This window comes from Enhydra lutris, unplaced genomic scaffold (genome assembly GCF_002288905.1).
Source record: "Enhydra lutris kenyoni isolate GAN:26980312 unplaced genomic scaffold, ASM228890v2 scaffoldscaffold61, whole genome shotgun sequence".
NCBI classification, from domain to species: domain Eukaryota; kingdom Metazoa; phylum Chordata; class Mammalia; order Carnivora; family Mustelidae; genus Enhydra; species Enhydra lutris.
This window is the reverse complement of record NW_019154145.1, coordinates 6,630,609-6,652,104: the sequence shown is the minus strand read 5'-3', so window position 1 is coordinate 6,652,104 and position 21,496 is coordinate 6,630,609. Positions and strand designations below refer to the sequence as shown.

Here is a 21,496-nt window from a genome sequence, read left to right as displayed (position 1 = left end):
GCTTCTCCCCTGGCAGCCCTCTTACAGGAAGGCAGTACTGCTCCTTACAGGCTTGTGGTTGCTCATCAATTTTCATATTACTCACTGTTCATTTTTGTCAAGTAGTTGGCAAAATAATAAAGCATTTGAAGACATCTTTCTAAATAGATGAATTTATTTAATGGTTTTTAGAAGTCAAGAGCAGCATACGAATTGAGAATGGGTATATATTTTTATTAATTTTTATAGTTCCACAGTCTTTTAGTTTTTGTCTTGATTTTTTTAAATTTTTTAAAAGATTTTATTTATATATTTGAGAGAGAGACAGTGAGAGAGAGCATGAGCGAGGAGAAGGTCAGAGGGAGAAGCAGACTCCCCATGGAGCTGGGAGCCTGATGTGGGACTCGATCCCGGGACCCGGGGATCATGACCTGAGCCGAAGGCAGTCGTCCAACCAACTGAGCCACCCAGGCGTCCCCTTTTTGTAATTTATATATTACTTTTATAATTTATATATTACATTTGCAATTTAAAAAAGCAAAAAAACTAGGGGATCCTGGGTGGGTCAGTCATTAAGCATCTGCCTTCAGCTCAGGTCATGATCTCAGGGTCCTGGGATCAAGCCCTGCATTGGGCTCTCTGCTCAGCAGGAAGCCTGCTTCTCCGTCTCCCACTCCCCCTGCTTGTGTTCCCTCTCTCACTCTGTCAAATAAATAAATAAAATAAAAACCTTTAAACAAACAAACAAAACTTATTTCCCTATTTTAAACAAACAGAAAACTCTGACATATTGGCATGGCTAACTTGTGCATAATCAGGCTAGGCCATCCAATCTTAATGGTTATCTAAATGTGATATAGAACGAATTATACTGAAAGGTTTCTCAGTGGAAAACTTGGAAAAGATATTTAAATTTTATTTATTTATTGAAGATTTATTTGAAAGTGAGTGAGAGGGAGATCACAGAGAGGGAGAGGAGACTCCCACTGAGCAGGAAGTCCAACTCGGAGCCAGGTCCCAGGACCCTGAGATCATGACCTGAGCCAAAGGCAGATGCTTAGCGGACTGAACCACCCACGTGCCCCGGTGTTTAAACTTTATAGATGAGAAAGAGCAAATGACTCCTACAGCATTGTTACTTCATTTGGTTGGATGTTCTTTTTGAAAGATCTTTAAGAATGAAAGCCTGGGTTAGCCTGTGGCCTGTTGCCTCTTCCTTCCTCCCTACCCGAAATACTCTGGACTTTTGAAGGGTAGTCTGGAACTGTGAAATCAGCAGAGGCTCTTAAATTATCTTCTTACCAAAAAATTTTAGCAGTAGCATGTCAGTATTTTTTGATACTTTTAACATCTCATTGTGAAAACTACTAGTTACTGTTTCTATGTAACAAGAAAAGACAGTGACTTTCTTTTGGTAAGTTGTTTATTGTAAGATAATTTACAAACATCTTGCTGTCTTTATTGGTTAAGCAATGGACCAACAATTTCTTCTGACAAGGACAGCAGTAAGCTAAAAATAAAATCAGCTGGCTGAATTTTTCTTCTTTACCTGTAAAACAAAGTACAGAACAAATAAAAGTCAGTTTCGGAGGGAAAAAGAGCGATGTCAAGAGATAACACCTATTTAAGTGGGTTTAAAGAACTGACTTTACGTAATAAAATGTTACTATAAACTAGCTGTTCTCAAATTTTGGTCTAGGAACCTTTCCATGGGGTCCCTGAAGGCAAAACTATTTTTCTTATATGCCTGTTTTACTCATTCTGAAGAGTATATGGCATTTTCCAGAGGCTACATGACGTGTACTATCAGGACAGAATGCAGAAACAGGAAAATCTAGCTCTTTTCTGTCAGACACGAAGGGGTCCTGAGACCATCATGATAGTCTGAGAACCACCACTCTTCACTGATCTGTATTTAGTATTTCAAAATAATGCTAAATCTCTATCCATAACGTTTATTTGATTAAAAAAAAAAAAAAGCCCCCTGGCATTACCCATATGCTACCACAAGCTGGCAGCTACTATAAATGGGCCAAAATCTACATCTCAGAGAATCTGTTTCAGGGTTGCTTAATCAGCGTCAATCATATCTAGCTGGATTTCTTTTTGGAGGGGTTTGGGAGAGAGTGTGAAATACTGCCACTTTACCTCTTGTCTGAGGATGAAACTTGGTTTTCATTAATCCCTGGTTATTATGTTAGGAGAAAAGACAAAACAAGCCAGTCAAGAAGCATTCCATGCTAGTTAATCAGGCATCATTTCCAACTAAAAACATCCACTTCCGTACTCGGTATCTTGAACATACCATGTAAATTCGTTACCAAAATATTCCTTTAAAACAGATTCAATGACTGTTATAAAAAGTTACTAATTTTGGTCTGGTTTAGAACAATAAAACCATGTTGATGCAAGAAGGCAAGACTACGCAAGTATAATTGAACCCACTACTTCTCCTATGAATAGCACACAGTGTATTACCAAGGAGCCAAATGTGTTTGTATTAAATAGTACAGTTTTAACCTGGATAACTGATAGGTTACAGAGCATGCAATCCATTCATATAAACACGCCAAGCGTGGACCGCACAGCCAACCCTTAAGAACGGATTTAGTCTACTTTTCTAGAAAGCCAAAATTTAATAGTCAATTTCAGATTCTCAGTTTTTATGTCCCAATCTCCTTCTCATTTCCCTTGGTTTTGCTACTCTTTAGCCAGGTTTCCCAAGTTTCTAGAGTCCTCAATACTGCAGATGCTGTATCCTCGCATTTTATTCCCAGCATCCCCTTTTCAAGAGCCAAACCAGATCCTTGGTTCTTTGGAAACCTTCAGGAGGCAGCTCTCTCCCCCAGGCCTCCTCACACTTACCACCAGGAAAACAGCTTGGCATTAGCAATACGATACACACCAAGGAAGAGAATGAATAATATGCTTATGTAATCCTCGCCTGAGCCCCCACGTTACAGAGGACAAAACTGAGTCACAGAGAGAGTATCTCAGCCAAGTTTATCACGCTAGTAAGTGGCAGGGCCATTCATCATTGCGCTGTACTCTCTGACGCTAACACAACATTAGTGACTAGACTGAGAGATGGGTTAGTCTTAACAAAGTCATGCTTGGAAAGCAAAATAAGACAAGGACGCCTTGGCTAGCAAAGCTGATGGATCTGAATGACAACTTATACAATGGTCTCCATCAGTTTTATGTGTCTCTTTGGCATTCTGCCCAGTTTCTATCCTGGACAGAGTATACTTAAGGACCAATTTAAATTTCACCTTACTGACAAACCTATCTATTCCTACTTCTTAAACATGGATCCACATTTCACACACCCAATGAAATGTTTTTTCTCCCTCTTCTGAATTTCCATTCCTTAGGGCACATCACTCATTCGCTCAACAAATATTTACTGAGAAGGTATGTGCCAGGTGGTAGGGCTCCAAAAGTAAGACACGATTACTCCCAAGCCACAGGAGTATAGGCAAATAAAAAGGCAATTCCTAAGAAATAGTGTAAATGCTGAGAAGGGGAAGCACAGGACAGTAAACGATGCCCCACCCGAATGGTAAAGGAGGGCTTTCTGAAAGAAAGGCTTCTCTCAGTTCAGCAAAGAGAAGTGGGAGTCTATCAGAGGAAGAATCCAGGGTGGAAAGGAAGAAAAGAAGGGCATTTCAGGCAAAAGCGCACAACATGTTTGTAGAACTAGAAGTACATCCATGTGGCTGAAGTTCAATGGCGGTGGCAAGACTAGACTAGAGTGTCTCGTGGCCAGAAAACACAGGATTCCGTATCTCAAGCTAAGGTGTTTTGCAGAATTGATTAGGTAAGAGAATGGATTCTACTCTTTTCCTAACAGTCTGTTGCAAGGTCAGTCGGTAAATACTGTAGGCTTTGTGAATCACATAGTCTCTTTCTTTTAAATAAAATAACTCCTTCAAAACGTCAAAACTGCTCTTGGCTCTGAGCCACAGTACACTGACCCCCTTTCTCCTGCAATTTCCAAGGTGTCTCTTTTCCCTATGAGAGCTGTGAGCTCTCTGAGGGCAAATACTGTCCCCACTACATCCTCAGCGTCAAGCACAGGGTCTGACATATTAGGCGCACTTGATATCCTTGTTAATTCAGGAGAGAAATGATAAGGATCTGCATTACGTGGCATCACGTAATATCAAGGGATATTTAGAAGGTAAAATTTACAAAACTTAGTGATCAATCAGGAGGAGGTGAGAAAGAGACAAAGATAACTTACTATATATTTACCTCTCATCTAAATCACCTATATGTTTTTGTGACCCTGTTATAACACCGAAGCCTTGGTCCCATCCTTTGACACTTCCTAGCACTGACTTGGCACATGGTGGGGGTTCAATTTAGTCATTTTAAAACCAGAATCCCCATTTTCTCAACCCAGGCTTCACAAACCTTAACATACCTAGACAACCAAGAAATTTTCTTGAGGAAAATGGTACATTATTATATGGTACTAATATAGAAAATTTAGTTAAGGAAAGAACCAATTTTGACCAAGATTTACCAAAAAACCCGAGATTTACATGAAACCAAACCCAAAACCAGTCCTACAGGGGGAAGGCTTGCTTTATAATGTTTTAAGTTCCAAAGACAGATTTTATAAATGATAGTGAATTATTTACATTCTTATTCCTAATGCCTTATTCCTCGTTCCTAATCATTTACATCCTTACTCCTAATGCTACTCTAAAGCTTTCCTAATGCTCTAGAATAGCAATATGCTGATTTCTAAAAAGAAGAAACTAAGCCCAAAAGTTTCCATGTGAAACAAGCAAAAGAAACCAGAGATCTCATTTTCACCAAACCTTTATATCCTTAATTAGATTACAAGGTTAGGCAATGGATGGTTTCACCTTGAGCAAAACGAAACTGAAACCGAAACACGCTCACGTTCAGCCAGCAGACACGGAGACAGGAGAAGTGTCAAGGCCATCAATCTGCTGCTACTTACAGAGCTGCTGCACCAGAGATGATTTCAATCAGCTCCTTCGTGATGACAGCCTGGCGGGTGCGATTGAACGTCAAAGTCAGTTTGTCGATCATCTCGGCTACAAACAAAAAAGAGGGATTAGACAACGCAATCTAATACTATGAAAGAATCACTTGTTCCTTAACATATTCACAGATACATGCTGCTTAATTTAAAAATAAGAATTTTTATGTCTCTTTGGGTACCAAACCTGCCCTCTCAAAAATTTCACAAAGGTATTTCTACCTCTTCCATAGACACCTCTTCAAAAAACTTGCAACTTCACTGCTACCAAGTGACATATACTTCCTTTAAGGCTGAGATGATTATTTTTCTATCTTTTGAGATGAAAAACTCAAGGAAGCACATGGTCATTGGTCAAAGATGTCACAGAATCAGTGGCAGAGCCTGGGACCTGATCCTTGTTCCCTTGCTTCCTGGTGTACTTAGGGACGGTAACGTTTGGCTACAAAGGTCCTCACGCTACGCTCAGCAGGAGAGTGCTCTCAGAGGAGACCCGCTGTTGCTTACAAGCGTTCTTGCTGGCGTTGTCCATAGCTGTCATCCTGGCACTTTGCTCACTCGTGGTGGACTCCTTTAGCGAATAGTAGATGATGTTGGCCAAATTGTATTCTTGGTAATTCTGCAGCACGTCGGCATCGACATCATCATAGATGCTCATGCTCTCTGTTCAAACAAGGCACAGATTTCTTTGAAGTTATACAGTAAAGAGGGATTGAATCAAAACAGCTTACTACTATAAAAACCCTTAATAATTACAGAGCAGAAGTCAACGAAATACTCCGTTCTCAAAGTTTCATCTATTTCCACACTATAGATTATAGCAGATTTTCAGAATATAATGTGTAAGCAAAGCATCTGATATTCTACTACAAATGCTTAACTTAATGAAAACTAAAAAGCCAACAATTAAAATAACTTCTCTGTATTTCATGGTCATGAAGTCCTCTGGATAGCATACATCTGGCACAATGTAAGCAAATACTCAGTAATTTTTTTTTTTTAAATAAAAGAATTAGTGAAACAATGGAAACTCGTTTAGTGGAATACAAAAATCCCAAGTCAGCCCTCTGATAACTGGAGAAATCTGCAGGTGTCCATCAGGAAAATGAGAGGGAAGTGGGAGACGGAAGCGTTGGGCCAGGAGTCAGATGCCGACATCCATCTTGTTGATCATGCTGCAGAAATACAGTGGCGCAACTCAACCTTCATTCATTAGCGTGAAGTGCTGAGGAAGTACTGCATTTCATCAAACTTAAAATGCTATCGATGATAACCCTGATTTTGGAACCATTAATAAAGAAAGTAACAAGAGTCCATTAAAAATGGCATGCCACGGGGTGCCTAGGCGGCTAAGTGGGTTAAAGCCTCTGCTTTTGGCTCGGGTCATGGTCCCGGGGTCCTGGGATCGAGCCCCGCATCGGGCTCTCTGCTCGGCAGGGAGCCTGCTTCCCTCTCTCTCTGCCTGCCTCTCTGCCTACTTGTGATCTCTGTCTGTCAAATAAATAAAATCTTTAAAAAGTAAATAAATAAATAAATAAAAAATAATAAAAATGGCATGCCACTGACTGGTAGGAACATCCCAACCTGAGACATGAAAATGTTAAAAAAGTATACATCTTAGTACATGAAATACTATGTATAGAAGGGGGAAATGCCTCAGGAAAATAAAATCGGTTCCAGAATATTATCTCTAGGATGCTTCACTGAGCAATGATGACATTACTCCACAGTATGACAAGAGAACTGAGTGGGTCAACATAAGTCAGCTCAGGTCACGACTCTGGAGCTGCTAGTCATGTGTGCTTCGGCAGAGTTCCCAGAGACAGCAAAGCCAATTCTGGCCAGGCTCTTCAATCTTTGAGAACAGAAAGCATGTGGAATCCTGTATTTATTTATATTCTATTAATGAAGGAATGCAGTAGGAGTCATTAATGAATGGATTAAGAGATCACGGACACCACTGACAGATGGTGATAGAGCCCAACTATTCTGCTGCTGCTGAAAAGGCCATCCTGACAAACACTATTTTCCCAAACGTCTACATCTCTGCTTTCTATACAGAGAAACACCTTTCCTGCAAAAACTACTTACCAGCACTTGCAACGGTTTCAAGGGAAAAGATGGGCTTTTCTTCTGTCTTGTAGGAGATGACAGACCTAGAAATTATACAAGCAAATATCAATCTCAAAATAATATTTTAAATGGTTAAGTATTTACTTATTTTAGAGTATGAACACAAACATGAAAAAGCTTTGATTTCTAAGCTTTTCTTGCCTGAACCGATTAAAGATGATAGACCCTTCATCAAATTCATATCCGGAATTTAGCAGTTCAAGGGCAATGACGGATGCATCTCCAAAAGTAGGAGGTTTCCTTCCCACTTCTTTGAAGGACACCAGAAACTGGTCCGAGTGAGTCCTATAAGAGAATCAGGAGATTACACAGAGTAGTTTAAAGGAATACTTCTGCCTAAATAACACAGGGAACGAGGAAAAATATTATCACTGTGAATCAAGTGTTCTGGCGGGGCCGGGGTTCGGGGGATAACAGAGATGTGGTCACTGAATGGAGTTGTTCCATCCACTGTCATGATTATTTAGTGGCTGCAAGAACTAAGGACTAATCATCAGGCCTCTCTTGTGCTGTATTTCTCTCCTTCCCATTTCAATTAAATGCTGCTGACTTCTGACATTTCCAGGCTGTGCTGGCTTGAGAGTCCTCGTTCGTTTAAAATGCCAACTGGCTTTTGATATTCCTGTCGCGCTCCACTCATGGGTTGGATGAAAGAGAAACATGAGACAAGTAAAAAACAGAAGAAATCTATGTATTCTGATAGTCCTGAAAAAATGAAAACAAAACCCTCTCTGGGGGTATAAAAACAGGTAACCAAAAAAGGACATTGTGCTGAGAAACGATCGGAGACGCTCCCACGTACTCATGCTTACACCCGCTGCCACACCAACAGGATCTATTTCAATTACCTATGAAGTATACCCCTGATTTTATCACCAATTCCAACAAGCATGACTTCCTTCCCGGCTGCTGTGAGCGTGGCCACCTCATTTTTCATCTGTTTAGCAACCGAGGAATGAATAGCACCACAGAGCCCTCGATCTGAGGACACACCGATAAGCAGATGCTTCTTCTTGTCTTCAGGCACCTTAATATCAGCTTTTTCATACAGAGCTTGAACACAAACAAACAAACGGCAAGAATTTAAAACTATGTAACATATACGAAATACACCCCAAATCCCTAATTTACCAAAGACTTGAAGGAGTTGGCTGTTTTCGAAACGATGCATTTCAGTTCAGGTGGCATCAAACAATACAATCAAAGCTGTCTGCATACTTGATCCATCTACCATCAGGCTGAAACCGTGAAGGGTTCAATCTCTATATGATAAAGGCCCCCAATGGCCAATTTACCTCAAATGTTGACTTAAAGAAATCTCTAGTACCACTGAAGAATTTATAAGGAGGCCTGAATCAGAGTACCAGCTTATCTATATCAGCCTTGTGAAGGATGCAGATCTTCAGGATACAAGCAAAAAAGTAAGAAGCAGGTACTTACTGACCTGCTCATATAACCTGCATATTAACTCTTACAAAAGCTGCTGGCATTAAAACAGCAGATGCCACTCTGATTTTGGGCGTTGCTCTGACCACCTCACTTGGCTGGTCCAGTCTTGTAAGCAGCAGGGGCCAAGAGGGGATTAAATAGGATGAAATATGCACAGATTTTACTGGGGAAACAGAGGAAACGGCTATGGGAGAAGGCAGGAAGGAGTCAGAAAGGCCGTCACATCCTGACGCAGGTCTGACCTGCAGGAAGGAGGGAAGAAGGCTTGGGTGGCAGCTTCCTGGACCACTGTGCAGTTTAGGGGAAGTTCAGCAACACTGCTGGGGGGCTGCACGTCTCCCAAGGACGTGCCTGCTCAGGGGCCGGCTAGGCACGACCTGTGGGAAGCATGGCCTGGGTGCAGACGCAGGGTGAATTCAGCAGCTGGGCCCCCCGCAGGTACAAGGCGTATCTTCACGGCCACCACATTCACCCATCTCAACAAAATTCCTGCTATCACCTCTGTCATTACAGAGCAGGGATTTTCTAATTCCAGTATTTAAAATGATCAGCCACTTAATAGGTAACAGTTAGTACTGGGTTTGAAGGACTTCAGAACTCATCGGCAGCCATGGCCCGAATTTTTGATGTTACCACAAATACTCTAATCAGACCTCTAAGCCAGCTGCTTCTTTGTGAGATAATTTTGTGATTCTGGACTCTGGAGGGAAACAAATTTATTATATTTTCTCATATCAGCAAGAAAGGTGAATAGTGAAGTAACTTTCCCTTTCCATATAAATAGGCTAGAGTAATTTATCAACCAAACTTTACTGAGCCACCAAGGTGCTTAGGATTTACTGTGCAGCGAATGGGACACTGAGAACAAAGGGCGGGAGGTGATAAGGACGGCTGGAACCTCGCCTACCTACCAACTGTCCTCTGACCTGTCATGTGAAACTAAATGTGGCATTTTTAGAGCGAGGACTCATTTCCACCACGGCCTACTGCTCTATCATCTTCTCACGCGAAGTTTGTTGTTTTTTTTAAACCAGTGTAAATGGATGTTTAAAAAATACGAAAGAGGGGCACCTGGGTGGCTCAGTGGGTTAAAGCCTCTGCCTTTGGCTCAGGTCATGATCTCAGGGTCCTGGGATCGAGCCCTGCATCAGACTCTCTGCTCAGTGGGGAGACTGCTTCCTCCTCTCTCTCTACCTGCCTCTCTGCCTACTTGTGATTTCTGTCTGTCAAATAAATAAATAAATAATCTAAAAAAAAAAAAAATAAAATAAAATAAAAACGAAAGAGCACAAGAAACTTTTACATGAGCAATTAAATTCTAATATGTAGATGTATTAATACAGAGATAATACATAAATTTTCTTCACTTTGGAAATAAGCAAAATTTGCATTCTTTACGGATGATGTTTAAACATTCCACTCACGTATTCCTGCGTCCCATCCATGCCTGCCCAGTCATCTCCGCTGCAGGGTGTCACATTCACACCCCGCAGTCTTCAACCAGCACATCACAACATCATAGGACGAAGTCAAGCACCTGAGTTGAATGCACTATATTTCTAAGTTCTTTTGAATATATAGTTAATAGTCTGGGAAGATTTTCAGAGTATTTTCAACATGCACAGAGTCACATACAGCGGTTAACAGGCAGGCTTTGATGCCAAATCACCTAGGCATGTGACCTTGAGCAAGTTAATTGATTTTAGTGTTTCTCAACTATAAAGAAGGGACTCTAGATGTTCCGACCCTCATAGGGTGGCTGTGAAAAACGAGTAACGTCAAACACAGAGACTGGACCTGTTGTCACCAAGCACCAGATAAGTCATTAGTGGTGATCTCTGTTAAATGGTTCTTTGTAATTTGTGAATTACACCCTTCACTTACCCAAAGATCCTATCCCGTACACTCGAGCTGGTTTCAGCTCCCTCTCAGCTCGGGCATATTTTGCTGCTGCTACCATTTTCATAGACTTGGTGATTTTCTGGATGTTTTTGATTGACTTTAGTCGTCTGGTAACTGAAAAACAGAAGTACTGTGTTATGATAAAAGGGGTCTCATTTCACTTGTGAATTTATGGCAATAGCTTTCTAAACTGTAAGGCAGAAAAATCAGCACTTAGACCATCAACTAACAGCACAATGCTGAGGCTTGAAGTCGGAAAGAGTACTGAGCAAAGGTTAAAAGTCAGCTGCTGCTCAGACGGCAAAGTGGCCATGTGAGTGCTAACAGAAGGTCAAACCCAGCTGCCTCTTAGACAGGACAGGATGGCCACAGAAGAGGGCAGCACATTATACATTTAAAACATTTAATTACACTGTCATGTATTTAGTTAAAAAACATTTATGTATTAAAACATTAAATACCATTGTCATGGTACAGACAACAGAATCAGAACAACTGTCTGTTGCCTCACACTGTTCTTTTCCAAAACAAGTTCAATGTCACACACATATGACCTAGAATCATTCTGTCAGTTTTGATCAAATATACAATGGGCTAAAGCAGCATATTGTTATTTGTCAAAATTTAGCTTTTCTTCATTCACATATTGAGATAAAGTACTTACTATCTTTTAAAGTTGCCATATTTCGAACTTGGATCCTGAAAATAAAGGTTTTAAAAATATTTCAGTTTTCTGAAAACAGCCCCATAATATAAGAAAAACCATCAAAATTAATAAATTTAAAGAATGTCCCATAAGGAAACAATCTATTAAATACAGGACTCCGATATACACATATTTACACACACACACACACACACACACACACACACACACATTTAATCCCTTAAAGATACCAAACCCTATTGCCAAAGGCCTCATTTTGTCTTCCCCAGCACAGACCTTCCACTGCAGTCATGATGAAGTTCACACATGCTCTTGCCCCACCTTCATGCCTTTGCCTGTACTGCTTCCACGACAGAAAAGTCCTTCCCCTTGTTAGGCTATTCAAGTATACTGAAAACCAAGGTCAGCCCCCTCTAAAAAGCTACCTTGAATTCCTTAGTTCGCTGAAACTTCTTCAAGGAACACTTAGGATCAAGTATACATTCTAATATGACCACACGTGTGAAAGTAGTTTATTTAAACCAATTTTTAACTCTCCAACTCATGCTAAGCAAGACACCTGGGTGGCTCAGTTGGTTAAGGGTCGGCCTTCACTCAGGTCATGGGATCCAGCCCATAGTCCAGCTCCCTGCTCAGGGGGGAGCCTGCTTCTCCCTCTCCTCCCCACTCATGCTCTCTCTTTCTCTCAAATAAATAAACAAAATCTTTTAAAAAATGTACTAAGCAGCTACTATGCTCCTGGACATGGTCTGTGACCATAAGAAGCTCACTATTATCTCATAAACAAGATTCATAAAAACTTAAGATTTACATAAAATGTACACTAAATATTTTTCTAGTCTTTATGACTAAAGTGCTAATGCACAGAAGTAAAAATGATTTGACTTAAATACATGTTAAACACACACATGTGTATATTAATGAAAGCCACATTTATAAGAGATCAATACCAGAGGACTGCCATCCTACTAAGGAAGACAACATGCTATCCAACAGAAATTATCTGTTAGCCCTTAAATCTCTACAAAGTGTCTGTGTTGGCTCAGAAAGCTCCATGGGAGAACGGAAGAATCTGTAGATTTGTGCATAAATAAAGAAGGCCTAAGGAGGACATTCTCAAATAGGACGTACTCTTGAACCTGGAGACACAGGTGGGTTAAGTTTAAATTTTATTTTATAGGTAGCAGGGAACAATGAATATTTATAAGCCACAACCAGTTTAGTTTTTCAGTGAAGTACCACGGACAGCAGCGAAAACCACAAGCTGATGCTGGGACACTGATGACATAGGGGGGGACACTGATGACCACATGGGGCTGCTGCAGCCTCCGGACTGAGAAGGCAAGAACCTCAGCTACTGTGCTGGAAAAGCAACAGGAAGACGAGATGTATGAGCAAGTTCTCAAGAGTGGAAAGGAAACCAGTAAGAATGATTTCCACTTTAATGACCTGAGTAGATAGTATTGTCGTTAAGCAAGGTAGAAAAACTGAGTGGGGATGATCTCTCAAGAGACAATGAATTTTATTTTTAAATTTTTTAAAAATTTCTTCTCACCAGAGCACATACTCTCCCCACTGTCCATCACCCAGGCACCCTATCCCTCCCACTCCTCTCCCCTCCAGCAACCCTGTTTGTTTCAGGAGATTAAGAGTCGAGATAATGAATTTTAATGAATATGACACAAAGACCATGGGATGAGGTGGAAATGTGCAATGGGTTTGGGAAACATGTGAGATTTTTGAGACTTGAGAAAGAGATCTGTAACGCATGGAAGATGGAAGCTGGTGCCAAAATAGGCAAAGTAGAATTAGAAGCAGAGGGAGTACTTCCTAATTTTATGAGGCCAGCATTACCCGAATATCAAAACCAGATAAAATCATTTTAAGAAATGAAAGTTAGAGGACATTATCTCTCATGAACATAGATGCAGAACTCCTCAACAGAAGATTAGCAAATTGAATCCAACATGTATTAAAATGAATTATACACCACAGCCAAGTGGGATTTACTCTAGGTATACGAGACTGGTTCATCATTTAAAAATCAAATAATATAATGCATCACACCAACAGGTTAAAGAAGAACAATTGTATGGCCAATTGCTTTCTTTTCGCAAGGTATGAACAACTGGGAATTTCAAGTTAGAAAAATAATAGCATTAAAAAAAAAAAAGAAAAATAAAAACAATTAGCATAGAATTGTAGACTTAAAAATGGTGGTATGAGGAGCGCCTGGGTGGCTCAGTGGGTTAAGCGTCTGCCTTTGGCTCAGGTCATGATCCCAGGGCTCAGGTCATGATCCCAGGATAGAGCTCTAGGGTTGGGGTTGGGGGGGTGGGGGTGGTGCCTGCTCGCCAAGGACTCTGCTTCTCCCTCTCCCTCTGCCCCTCTCCCCAGCTGGTGCTCTCTCTTTCTTTCTCTCTCAAATAAATAAAATCTTTTAAATAAATAAATCTATAAATATATAAAATACATATTATAGAAATATAAATAATTCTTTAATAAATGGTTGACGATAAATTTATGTGTTACTTTACCACAATAAAAATAACACACAGAAAAAGACGACATATAAATCTAACAAAATATGCTATAAGAAAACCACAAAACTGATAAAAGAAAGATCTAAATAAATGGAGAGAGATTCCATATTCATGAATAGGAAGATTCAATGTTAGTAAAATGTCCACTCTTCCCAACTTGTTCAATACAATTTTAGACAAAACCTCAGCAAGTTAGTTTGTATATATCAATAAACCGATTTTAACATTTATATGGGAAAGCAAAACACCCAAAATAGCCAACACAATATTGAAGAACAAAGCCAGAGAACTGACAGCGCCTGATTTAAAGACTTAGTATAAGTCCGGTAATCCAGACATTGTATTGGTGAAAGAATGGGCAAGCAGATCATGAGAAGAGAAGACAGAGCCCAGAATTTCACTCATAAGTGAGATCAATAACAACAACAAAATAAATGAAAATACAAACAAAAAGTAGAATGAGACCTACAAACAAACTGGCCATTGCTAAGGTGAGAGCGGCGGTGGTGGATGGGCAAAATGGGTGAAGGGAAGATACAGGCTTCCAGTTACAGAATGAGTAAGTGAGGGGAATAAAAGACACAGCGTAAGTAAGGGAGAATCCAGAAAGAGACCCACACGAATACAGTCAACTGACTCATGGCTGACACAGGAGCAAAGATAGTTAAGTGGAGAAAGGATACTCTTCTACAAGTGGTGCTGAACACAGGACATCCATACGGAAAAATATTAACCTACATAATAATTCTATACGGGGCGCCTGGGTGGCTCAGTGGGTTAAAGCCTCTGCCTTCGGCTCAGGTCACGATCCCAGGGTCCTGGGATGGAGCCCTCTCTGCTCAGCAGGAAGCCTGCTTCCTCCTCTCTGTCTGCCTCTCTGCCTACTTGTGATCTCTGTCAAATAAATAAAAATCTTAAAAAAAAAAAAAGCTTTAAAAAAATTCTATACCTTTCACAAAAATTAACTTGAATCATAAATCTTAAGTGTAGGACACAAAACTATAATACTTCTGTAAGATGTGACAGGAGAAAATCTAGGTGCCTTGGGTCTGGGTCTAAGTTTTTAGATAAAACATGAAAACCATGATCCATGAGAGAAAAATGATGAAGCTGGATTTTATTAATTTCAAAAACTTATGCTCTGTTAAGACATTAAGAGAAGGAAAAACCAAGCCACACACCAGGAGAAAATGTTTACAAAACACGTATCTGATAAAGGACCGTTATCTAAAACATACAAAGAACTCTTAAAACTCAACAATAAGAAAACAAACCTAAATAAAAAATGAAAAGATCTCCAGCCTCTTTGGAGAACAGTGTGGAGATTCCTCAAGAAATTAAAAATAGAACTTCCCTATGACCCTGCAATTGCACTACTGGGTATTTACCCCAAAGATACAGATGTAGTGAAAAGAAGGGCCATCTGTACCCCAATGTTTATAGCAGCAATGGCCACAGTTGCCAAACTGTGTAAAGAACCAAGATGCCCTTCAACGGATGAATGGATAAGGAAGATGTGGTGCATATACACTATGGAGTATGATGCCTCCATCAGAAAGGATGAATACCCAACTTTTGTATCAACATGGACGGGACTGGAAGAGATTATGCTGAGTGAAATAAGTCAAGCAGAGAGTCAATTATCATATGGTTTCACTTATTTGTGGAGCATAACAAATAGCATGGAGGACATGGGGAGTTAGGAGAAGGGAGTTGGGGGAAATTGGAAGGGGAGGTGAACAATGAGAGACTATGGACTCTGAAAAACAATCTGAAGGGTTTGAAGAGGTGGGGGGGTGGGAGGTTGGGGGAACCAAGTGGTGGGTATTAGAGAGGGCACGGATTGCATGGAGCACTGGGTGTGGTACAAAAAACAATGAATACTGTTATGCTGAAAATAAATTAAAAAAAAAGATTTTAAAAAATCTGAATTAGATTAATCAGAAAAAAAAAATGAAAACATCTAAACACAAGTCTCACTAAGAGAAACATATGGCAAATAAGCATTTAAAAGAAGGTGCTTAGTATCATGTCATTAGGGAATTCCAAATTAAAACAATGAAATATCACTTCACACCTGTAAGAATGGCTAATTATTATTGTTATTATTATTTTTTTTTGGAGAGAGGTGGGCAAAAAGAGAATCTTAAGCAGGCCATAGGCCCAGCATGGATCCAGGCACAGAACTTGATCCCACTACCCTGAGATCACGACCTGAGCTGAAACCAACAATCAGATGCTTAACCGACTGAGCCATCCAGGTGCCCCAAGAATGACTAAATTTTTAAAAAAATGACAATTCTAAATGATGGCAAAGATGTGGAGCAACAGAAACTCTCACTAATTGCTGGTGGGAATACACAATGGTTGGTTACTTTGGAAGATGGTTTGACAGTTTCTTAAAAATCTCAACAGTCTTAACATATGATACACCATCTCGCTCCTAGGTATTTACCCAATTGAGCCGAAAACTTATGTCTATACAAAAACCTGCACAAGAATGTTTATAGCAGTTTTATTCACAATCACCAAAAACTGGAAGCAACCAATATGTCTTTCAATATGTGAATGAATGGAAAAACAAACGTGTACATCCATACAATGGAGTTATTCAGCAGTAAAAATAAATGAGCTATCAAGCCATGGAAGATATGGAGCAATCTTAACTGCATATTCCTAAGCAATGAAGCCAATCTGAAATGATTATATTCTGTCTGAGTCCAACTATCTGACATTCCAGAAAAGACAAAACTATGACAAGAGTAAGATCAGTGGTTACTTGGATTCTGGGGAGAGAGTTTCAGCACAGTGAAACTAGATACATGTCATCATGCATTTGTCAAAACCCACAGAATATACAATAAAAAGAATGACCTTGGGGCGCCTGGGTGGCTCAGTGGGTTAAAGCCTCTGCCTTCAGCTCAGGTCATGATCCCAGGGTCCTGGGATAGAGCCCCGCATCAGGCTCTCTGCTCCGCAGGGAGCCTGCTTCCTCCTCTCTCCCTCTCTGCCTGCCTCTCTGCCTACTTGTGGATCTCTGTCAAATAAATAAATAAAATCTTTAAAAAAAAAAAAAAAAAATGACCTTAATGAAACCACGTACCTTAATAACGTATCAGTACAGTTTCATTAATCGTGGTACATATACCACACCAATGCAAAATACGGTTTAAGTGGAGAAACTGTCCAGAGTGGGATGTGGGTATACAGAACTCTCTGTACTCAAGTTTTCTAGGAATCTGAAACTGTACTAAAAAATAAAGCTTCTTTACAATATCTTCAGAAAAGGATATTATAAAATTATGGTTATGATCCCATTTTTGTGATTGTATGTATTTATGTGCATAAAAAGTCTGAAAGATCATAAAACATTATTTTTAACAATCTCTCTTTTTTTTAAAAAAGTTTTTATCCATTTATTTGAGACAGAGCAAGCACAAGTGGCAGGCAAGAGAGGAGAAGCACGCTCCCTAGATGAGCAGGAAGCCCAACGTGGGGCTTGATCCCAGGACCCTGGGATCATGACCTGAGCCAAAGGCAGATGCTTCACCAACCGAGCCACCCAGGCGCCCCAATAATCTCTTGACTTATATATCTTACTACTAGTATTATGCAGTCATAGAGAAAGAAGGACAGAGGAGACAGACGACAGACAGAAAGACAGAAGAGGACAGAGACTACAAGAAAAATGTTAGATTTAGCTATAAGAATGGATCCTCTAACGGAAAAGATAAAAGCGGTCAAATACTTCCAAGCTCTGGACTTCAGAGCACACTTCCTGACATACCAACCATCCCATTAACATCTTTTCATAATGGAAAATAACATCATTTGTTGATTTTTGGGGGGGGGGGGGCATATCAACTTCTTCACTCCGACCAATCTAAATGTACAGAACATGAGGAGCAACATTTGGACATTATGGATTTAGGATACTCCAATTTAACGGACATAAGTTTCTAGTCAGAGAATATCAGGGAATAAATCTAACCATGCCATATTTGGATGAACACAGAATGTTCTGGTTTCCACAAATATCCCAAGTGAGAGGCATGAAGAGGTAGATCTGTGATTTTTTTATGCTGGCACAAGCCCTAATTTCCTACTTTGAAGTGCTCTCATGTTTAGCTTTCACTCAGTTCTAAAGACATCGATGTTATTCTGTTTTTAAGTACAACTTGAGTACATACAACAGAATAACCATAAGCTGACCCCAACTCTCTCTAGGGGCAGCTTGCCCTACTGAATATGTAATTTTTGCAAAAGAAAACACGAAGTTTTGAATCAGCTACTTGTTCTGGAAAACTGCACCAAGTCCTAAGAAATCCTTGGGAGGTTACTGGAGAAACCTGAAACATATCAGACACAGTGGACAGAAAAGTCAGAGTTGTGGATTATCTTTTTTTTTTTTAAAGATTTTATTTATTTATTTTTGTGTGTGAGAGAGAGAGAGAGAGCGAGAGAGTATGAGCGAGGGTGGGGGGGTGCAGAGGGAGAAGCAGGCTCCCCACTGAGCAGAGAGCAGACGTGGGGCTGGATCCCAGGACCCTAGGATCCTGACCTGGACCGAGGGCAGATGCTTCACCAGCTGAGTCACCCAGACGCCCCTGTGGATTACCATTATTTACTATGATCATACAGCAGTGTTAGCAAAACTAGGAGAAGTAGTAGAGAAGGGAGCCAGCAAGGTTGCTGGGGGAAGGATTCCTCAAAGAAAGTACAGAGTTTGCAAGACTGTTAAGGTATATACTGCTTTATAAATATAAAAATTAAGGAAGCAGCAGCTAATTCTTAGGGAAAATGATGAAGTAGGTCTAATTCCAATAATAAATGATTGTATGAAAGTCCATCACCTGCCTGTCCACCAAAAAATAACTCCCTGGCACTTCTTCCCCCACGACCACCCATGATCCAGTCTTGTTTGGCAAGAACAATAAACCTTCTTATATTTTATGTAGGAACTGCATAATGTTGTTTACAGTTTTCAGTTCCTGTCTCTGGATGCACACCAGCATTTCAACCCTACCACCTCTGTTCTGTACAAACACAGACTCACTTAACTTTCGTGTAACCCAATGAACTGTGCACTATTATTACCTCCATTTAACAGATGAAGAAATGGTGGCAGAGACACTAACTTGTCTAGGGTCACATAGCCAGGTGAGTGGCAGTTGAGATCCAAATCCTGGTAGTTGGCTCCCAAGTAGGTGGATCTCCTACACTACACACCCTGATGCCTCACATTTTTTTTTTACTTTTACAAGTAAACATCTACCAACTCAATTTTGGGATGCAATCAGCCTTCTGTCTCCTGAAGTGCCATCTCCCTCCCTTTTCAGCGTATATAGTTTATGGCTATTGGTTTGCTACCATAAAACACTTCCACTTTAGAGAATGGGGAACACGAAATAGTAATGTATATTCCCCTGATTTGAAGACAGAAAAAAAATCACACTTGTCTTCCTTATCTCCATTTTCTTAAATGCTACTTAAAAACAAGTTCCCAAAATTTAGGGTATTTTACTGATACCCTAAACAATTAATATAACTTCACTAAGATTTTAATAGGGCCTAATATTTAGCTAATGTCAGTAAGCTAACTTCCCTGAAACAAAACCTGTAAAAATATAAAGTTGCATTTTTAAAGCTTCCAATAACCAAAACAGAACAGAGGAAGTGCCCCTTTATGGTTCTGTAAAAGCAAAGCTATTTTTTCTCCCCTTCCAAATTAATTCTGTGGAGTGTGAAACATTAAGATGGGTTTCATTTCTGAATTTTAAGGGCAATTATGAGTGGGAAGCAACAGGAGACCTGGAATAACAGAATAACGCAAAAATGCTTTCCCTCAATGCTTGATGAATATTCATAACCTACCAGGTTAAACCAACATTCTAAAGGTTAAGGTCAAGGTCAGGACTACAACCTCTATCTGTCAAGGTAGGTTCTAACTTAGGAGCCAAGCAGTTATGTCAGACTACTCTTACTTAAAATTATCTTTTATTTTAAGATCTTAAAATTGCCTTACAAGGTGGTTGTTTTTTTTTTTTTTAAACTGCTACAATTTTATGTAAAATATTTTGTCCCAGTTTCAGAAACTCTTTCCACTGGATACTACCTCAGGTAAAAATACTGACAGGTGACATCTCTGCACAGCAACAGGGGAAGGAGAGCTGATGTTTGCTGAGCACGCCAGAAACTGTCCCATAAAGCTAAGACCATATGTATTTGTTTACCACGACTTTTTAGTACTTTCCACAGTACCAACTTGGGGCAGGACAGGCACCCAACAAATGCGTGCTGGGTGATTAACAAATGGGACAACCTACACGACTGAGAATCCAACTAACGTGATTTAATTGCCATGAATACTCATCTTCAATATTAAAAAAAAAATCTGACTTTGAAGGCAAATCCATCGACAGTTTTCTGTAGGTATTCACATCCGATTTCATTACCTCATTACCCTAAAATTCTTCTCTATTGTTAAGAATTCTTGGCTTAATGAAAAACGAACCTATTTCCATTAAGGCTATACATTCCCTCCGCAAGAAAATTAGGACACAAAATCTACTTTTGCGCTGCAGCTCGTCGGAATTCTTCCTTACTGTGAAACCGAAGCATTGCGACACTCAGCTTTTGGCCAATAATCCCCTTAGCACCGTGTCTGAAATTCTTCCAGACTGTCTCGCTTCAAGACATTTCATCCTATTGTATGGTACCACCCACAAACCAACGTTTATCTGCCCATTGCTTGGCCTTCTAATACGCAGGGTTTTGCTTTTTTTTCCCCGGAAACCGATGTTTAAAATCCTTAAACTTGCACGGCCGTTCACAGACCGCGTTTGACAGCCATCTCATCTCCTCAGGACCTTGGGACCATTTCATGACCTTGCAGGGTTACTGCTTCAACACAATGGTTTCAAGACAGTGCTAGGTGTCTCTACCTTCAGATCGCCATCGGACGGACTTTTGGGGTCCCTCTCGCACCCGAACTACCACGAGCCCACGAAGGCACGTATTTTATACAGCAGTGGCCAGCCATGAGCCCGCGCTGCGGGGTAAGAGCTTAATACACGTCCCGGCTGAACCGAACGGCTCTGAATGGTCCATGCAAACCCTGCCCAACACTAGAGGGTTTCAAAAGGCGTCAAGGGCAGAAAGCACAGCTTAACCTTCCCCTAGACCTTGCCTTCGGCCTTCCCCTCCCCCTCTGTGGGCCCGGGACAGCCTCCTCGGTCTTCGCCTGTGCCCGGCACGCAGCAGGGCCCCCATAAGTATGCATTAGCTGAGTGAAGCCAAGACCGCCCTGAAATCAGTTCGGACTAAAGTCTCAACCCCGAGGTCCCAGATGACCGCTCCTCGTGGCCCTCACCCCACCCCGCCTAAGGAGACGTGGCGAGCCCTTGCTGTCACCGCAGCCCCTTTGTGCACCCTTCCCAGATCGGAGGGACTTCCGGCAGCCCCAGCTTCCCGGGGCCTCCTCGGGACAGGGGTCCTCGCAGGCCCTGTGACCCCTGTCCCGTCCTACTCTCCTCCACTCGCTTCCTCCTTCCCCTCACCGAGCTCCTCCATTCCTCGTAACCCTCCCGTCCCTTCGCAAGCGGCCATACCATTGCGGCTGCACTGCCCAGCCCGAGAGCACAGCGACGCCCGCCCGAGAGAACATGGTGGTACCGGCCCGGCTGAAGGTCGGTCAGACAGGCCTCACCGCGCCTGCGCGGGACCTTCTCCAAGCGCCCTCCCACCCGGCTTTCTCCTTCAGTCTCGCTTCCTCCCGCCAGAAGGAGGAAAGCGTCGCGAGCG

At 41.0% G+C, this 21,496-nt stretch overlaps 1 protein-coding gene across 3 annotated transcripts; it reads right to left on the bottom strand.

Annotated features, from left to right (window-relative positions):
* Positions 1-1,382: 1,382 nt before the first annotated feature.
* On the bottom strand, positions 1,383-21,462 carry LOC111158608 (ATP synthase, H+ transporting, mitochondrial F1 complex, gamma polypeptide 1). 3 transcript variants are annotated; one of them, XM_022520746.1, is made up of 10 exons: positions 21,304-21,462; positions 11,148-11,182; positions 10,466-10,597; positions 7,981-8,185; positions 7,274-7,417; positions 7,091-7,155; positions 5,507-5,662; positions 4,958-5,054; positions 2,128-2,164; positions 1,383-1,528 (listed from the first exon to the last, which is right to left on the bottom strand). In XM_022520746.1, the coding sequence occupies exons 1-9, from the start codon at positions 21,357-21,359 to the stop codon at positions 2,158-2,160; spliced, it is 897 nt and encodes a 298-aa protein (XP_022376454.1). In that variant the 5' UTR covers positions 21,360-21,462; the 3' UTR covers positions 1,383-1,528; positions 2,128-2,157. The 3 variants fall into 3 exon arrangements, with proteins under 3 accessions (XP_022376454.1, XP_022376455.1, XP_022376456.1); XM_022520747.1 differs by lacking the exon at positions 1,383-1,528 and having other exon boundaries at positions 2,122-2,164; XM_022520748.1 differs by lacking the exons at positions 1,383-1,528; positions 2,128-2,164 and having other exon boundaries at positions 4,954-5,054.
* Between the last annotated feature and the right edge of the window lie 34 nt (positions 21,463-21,496).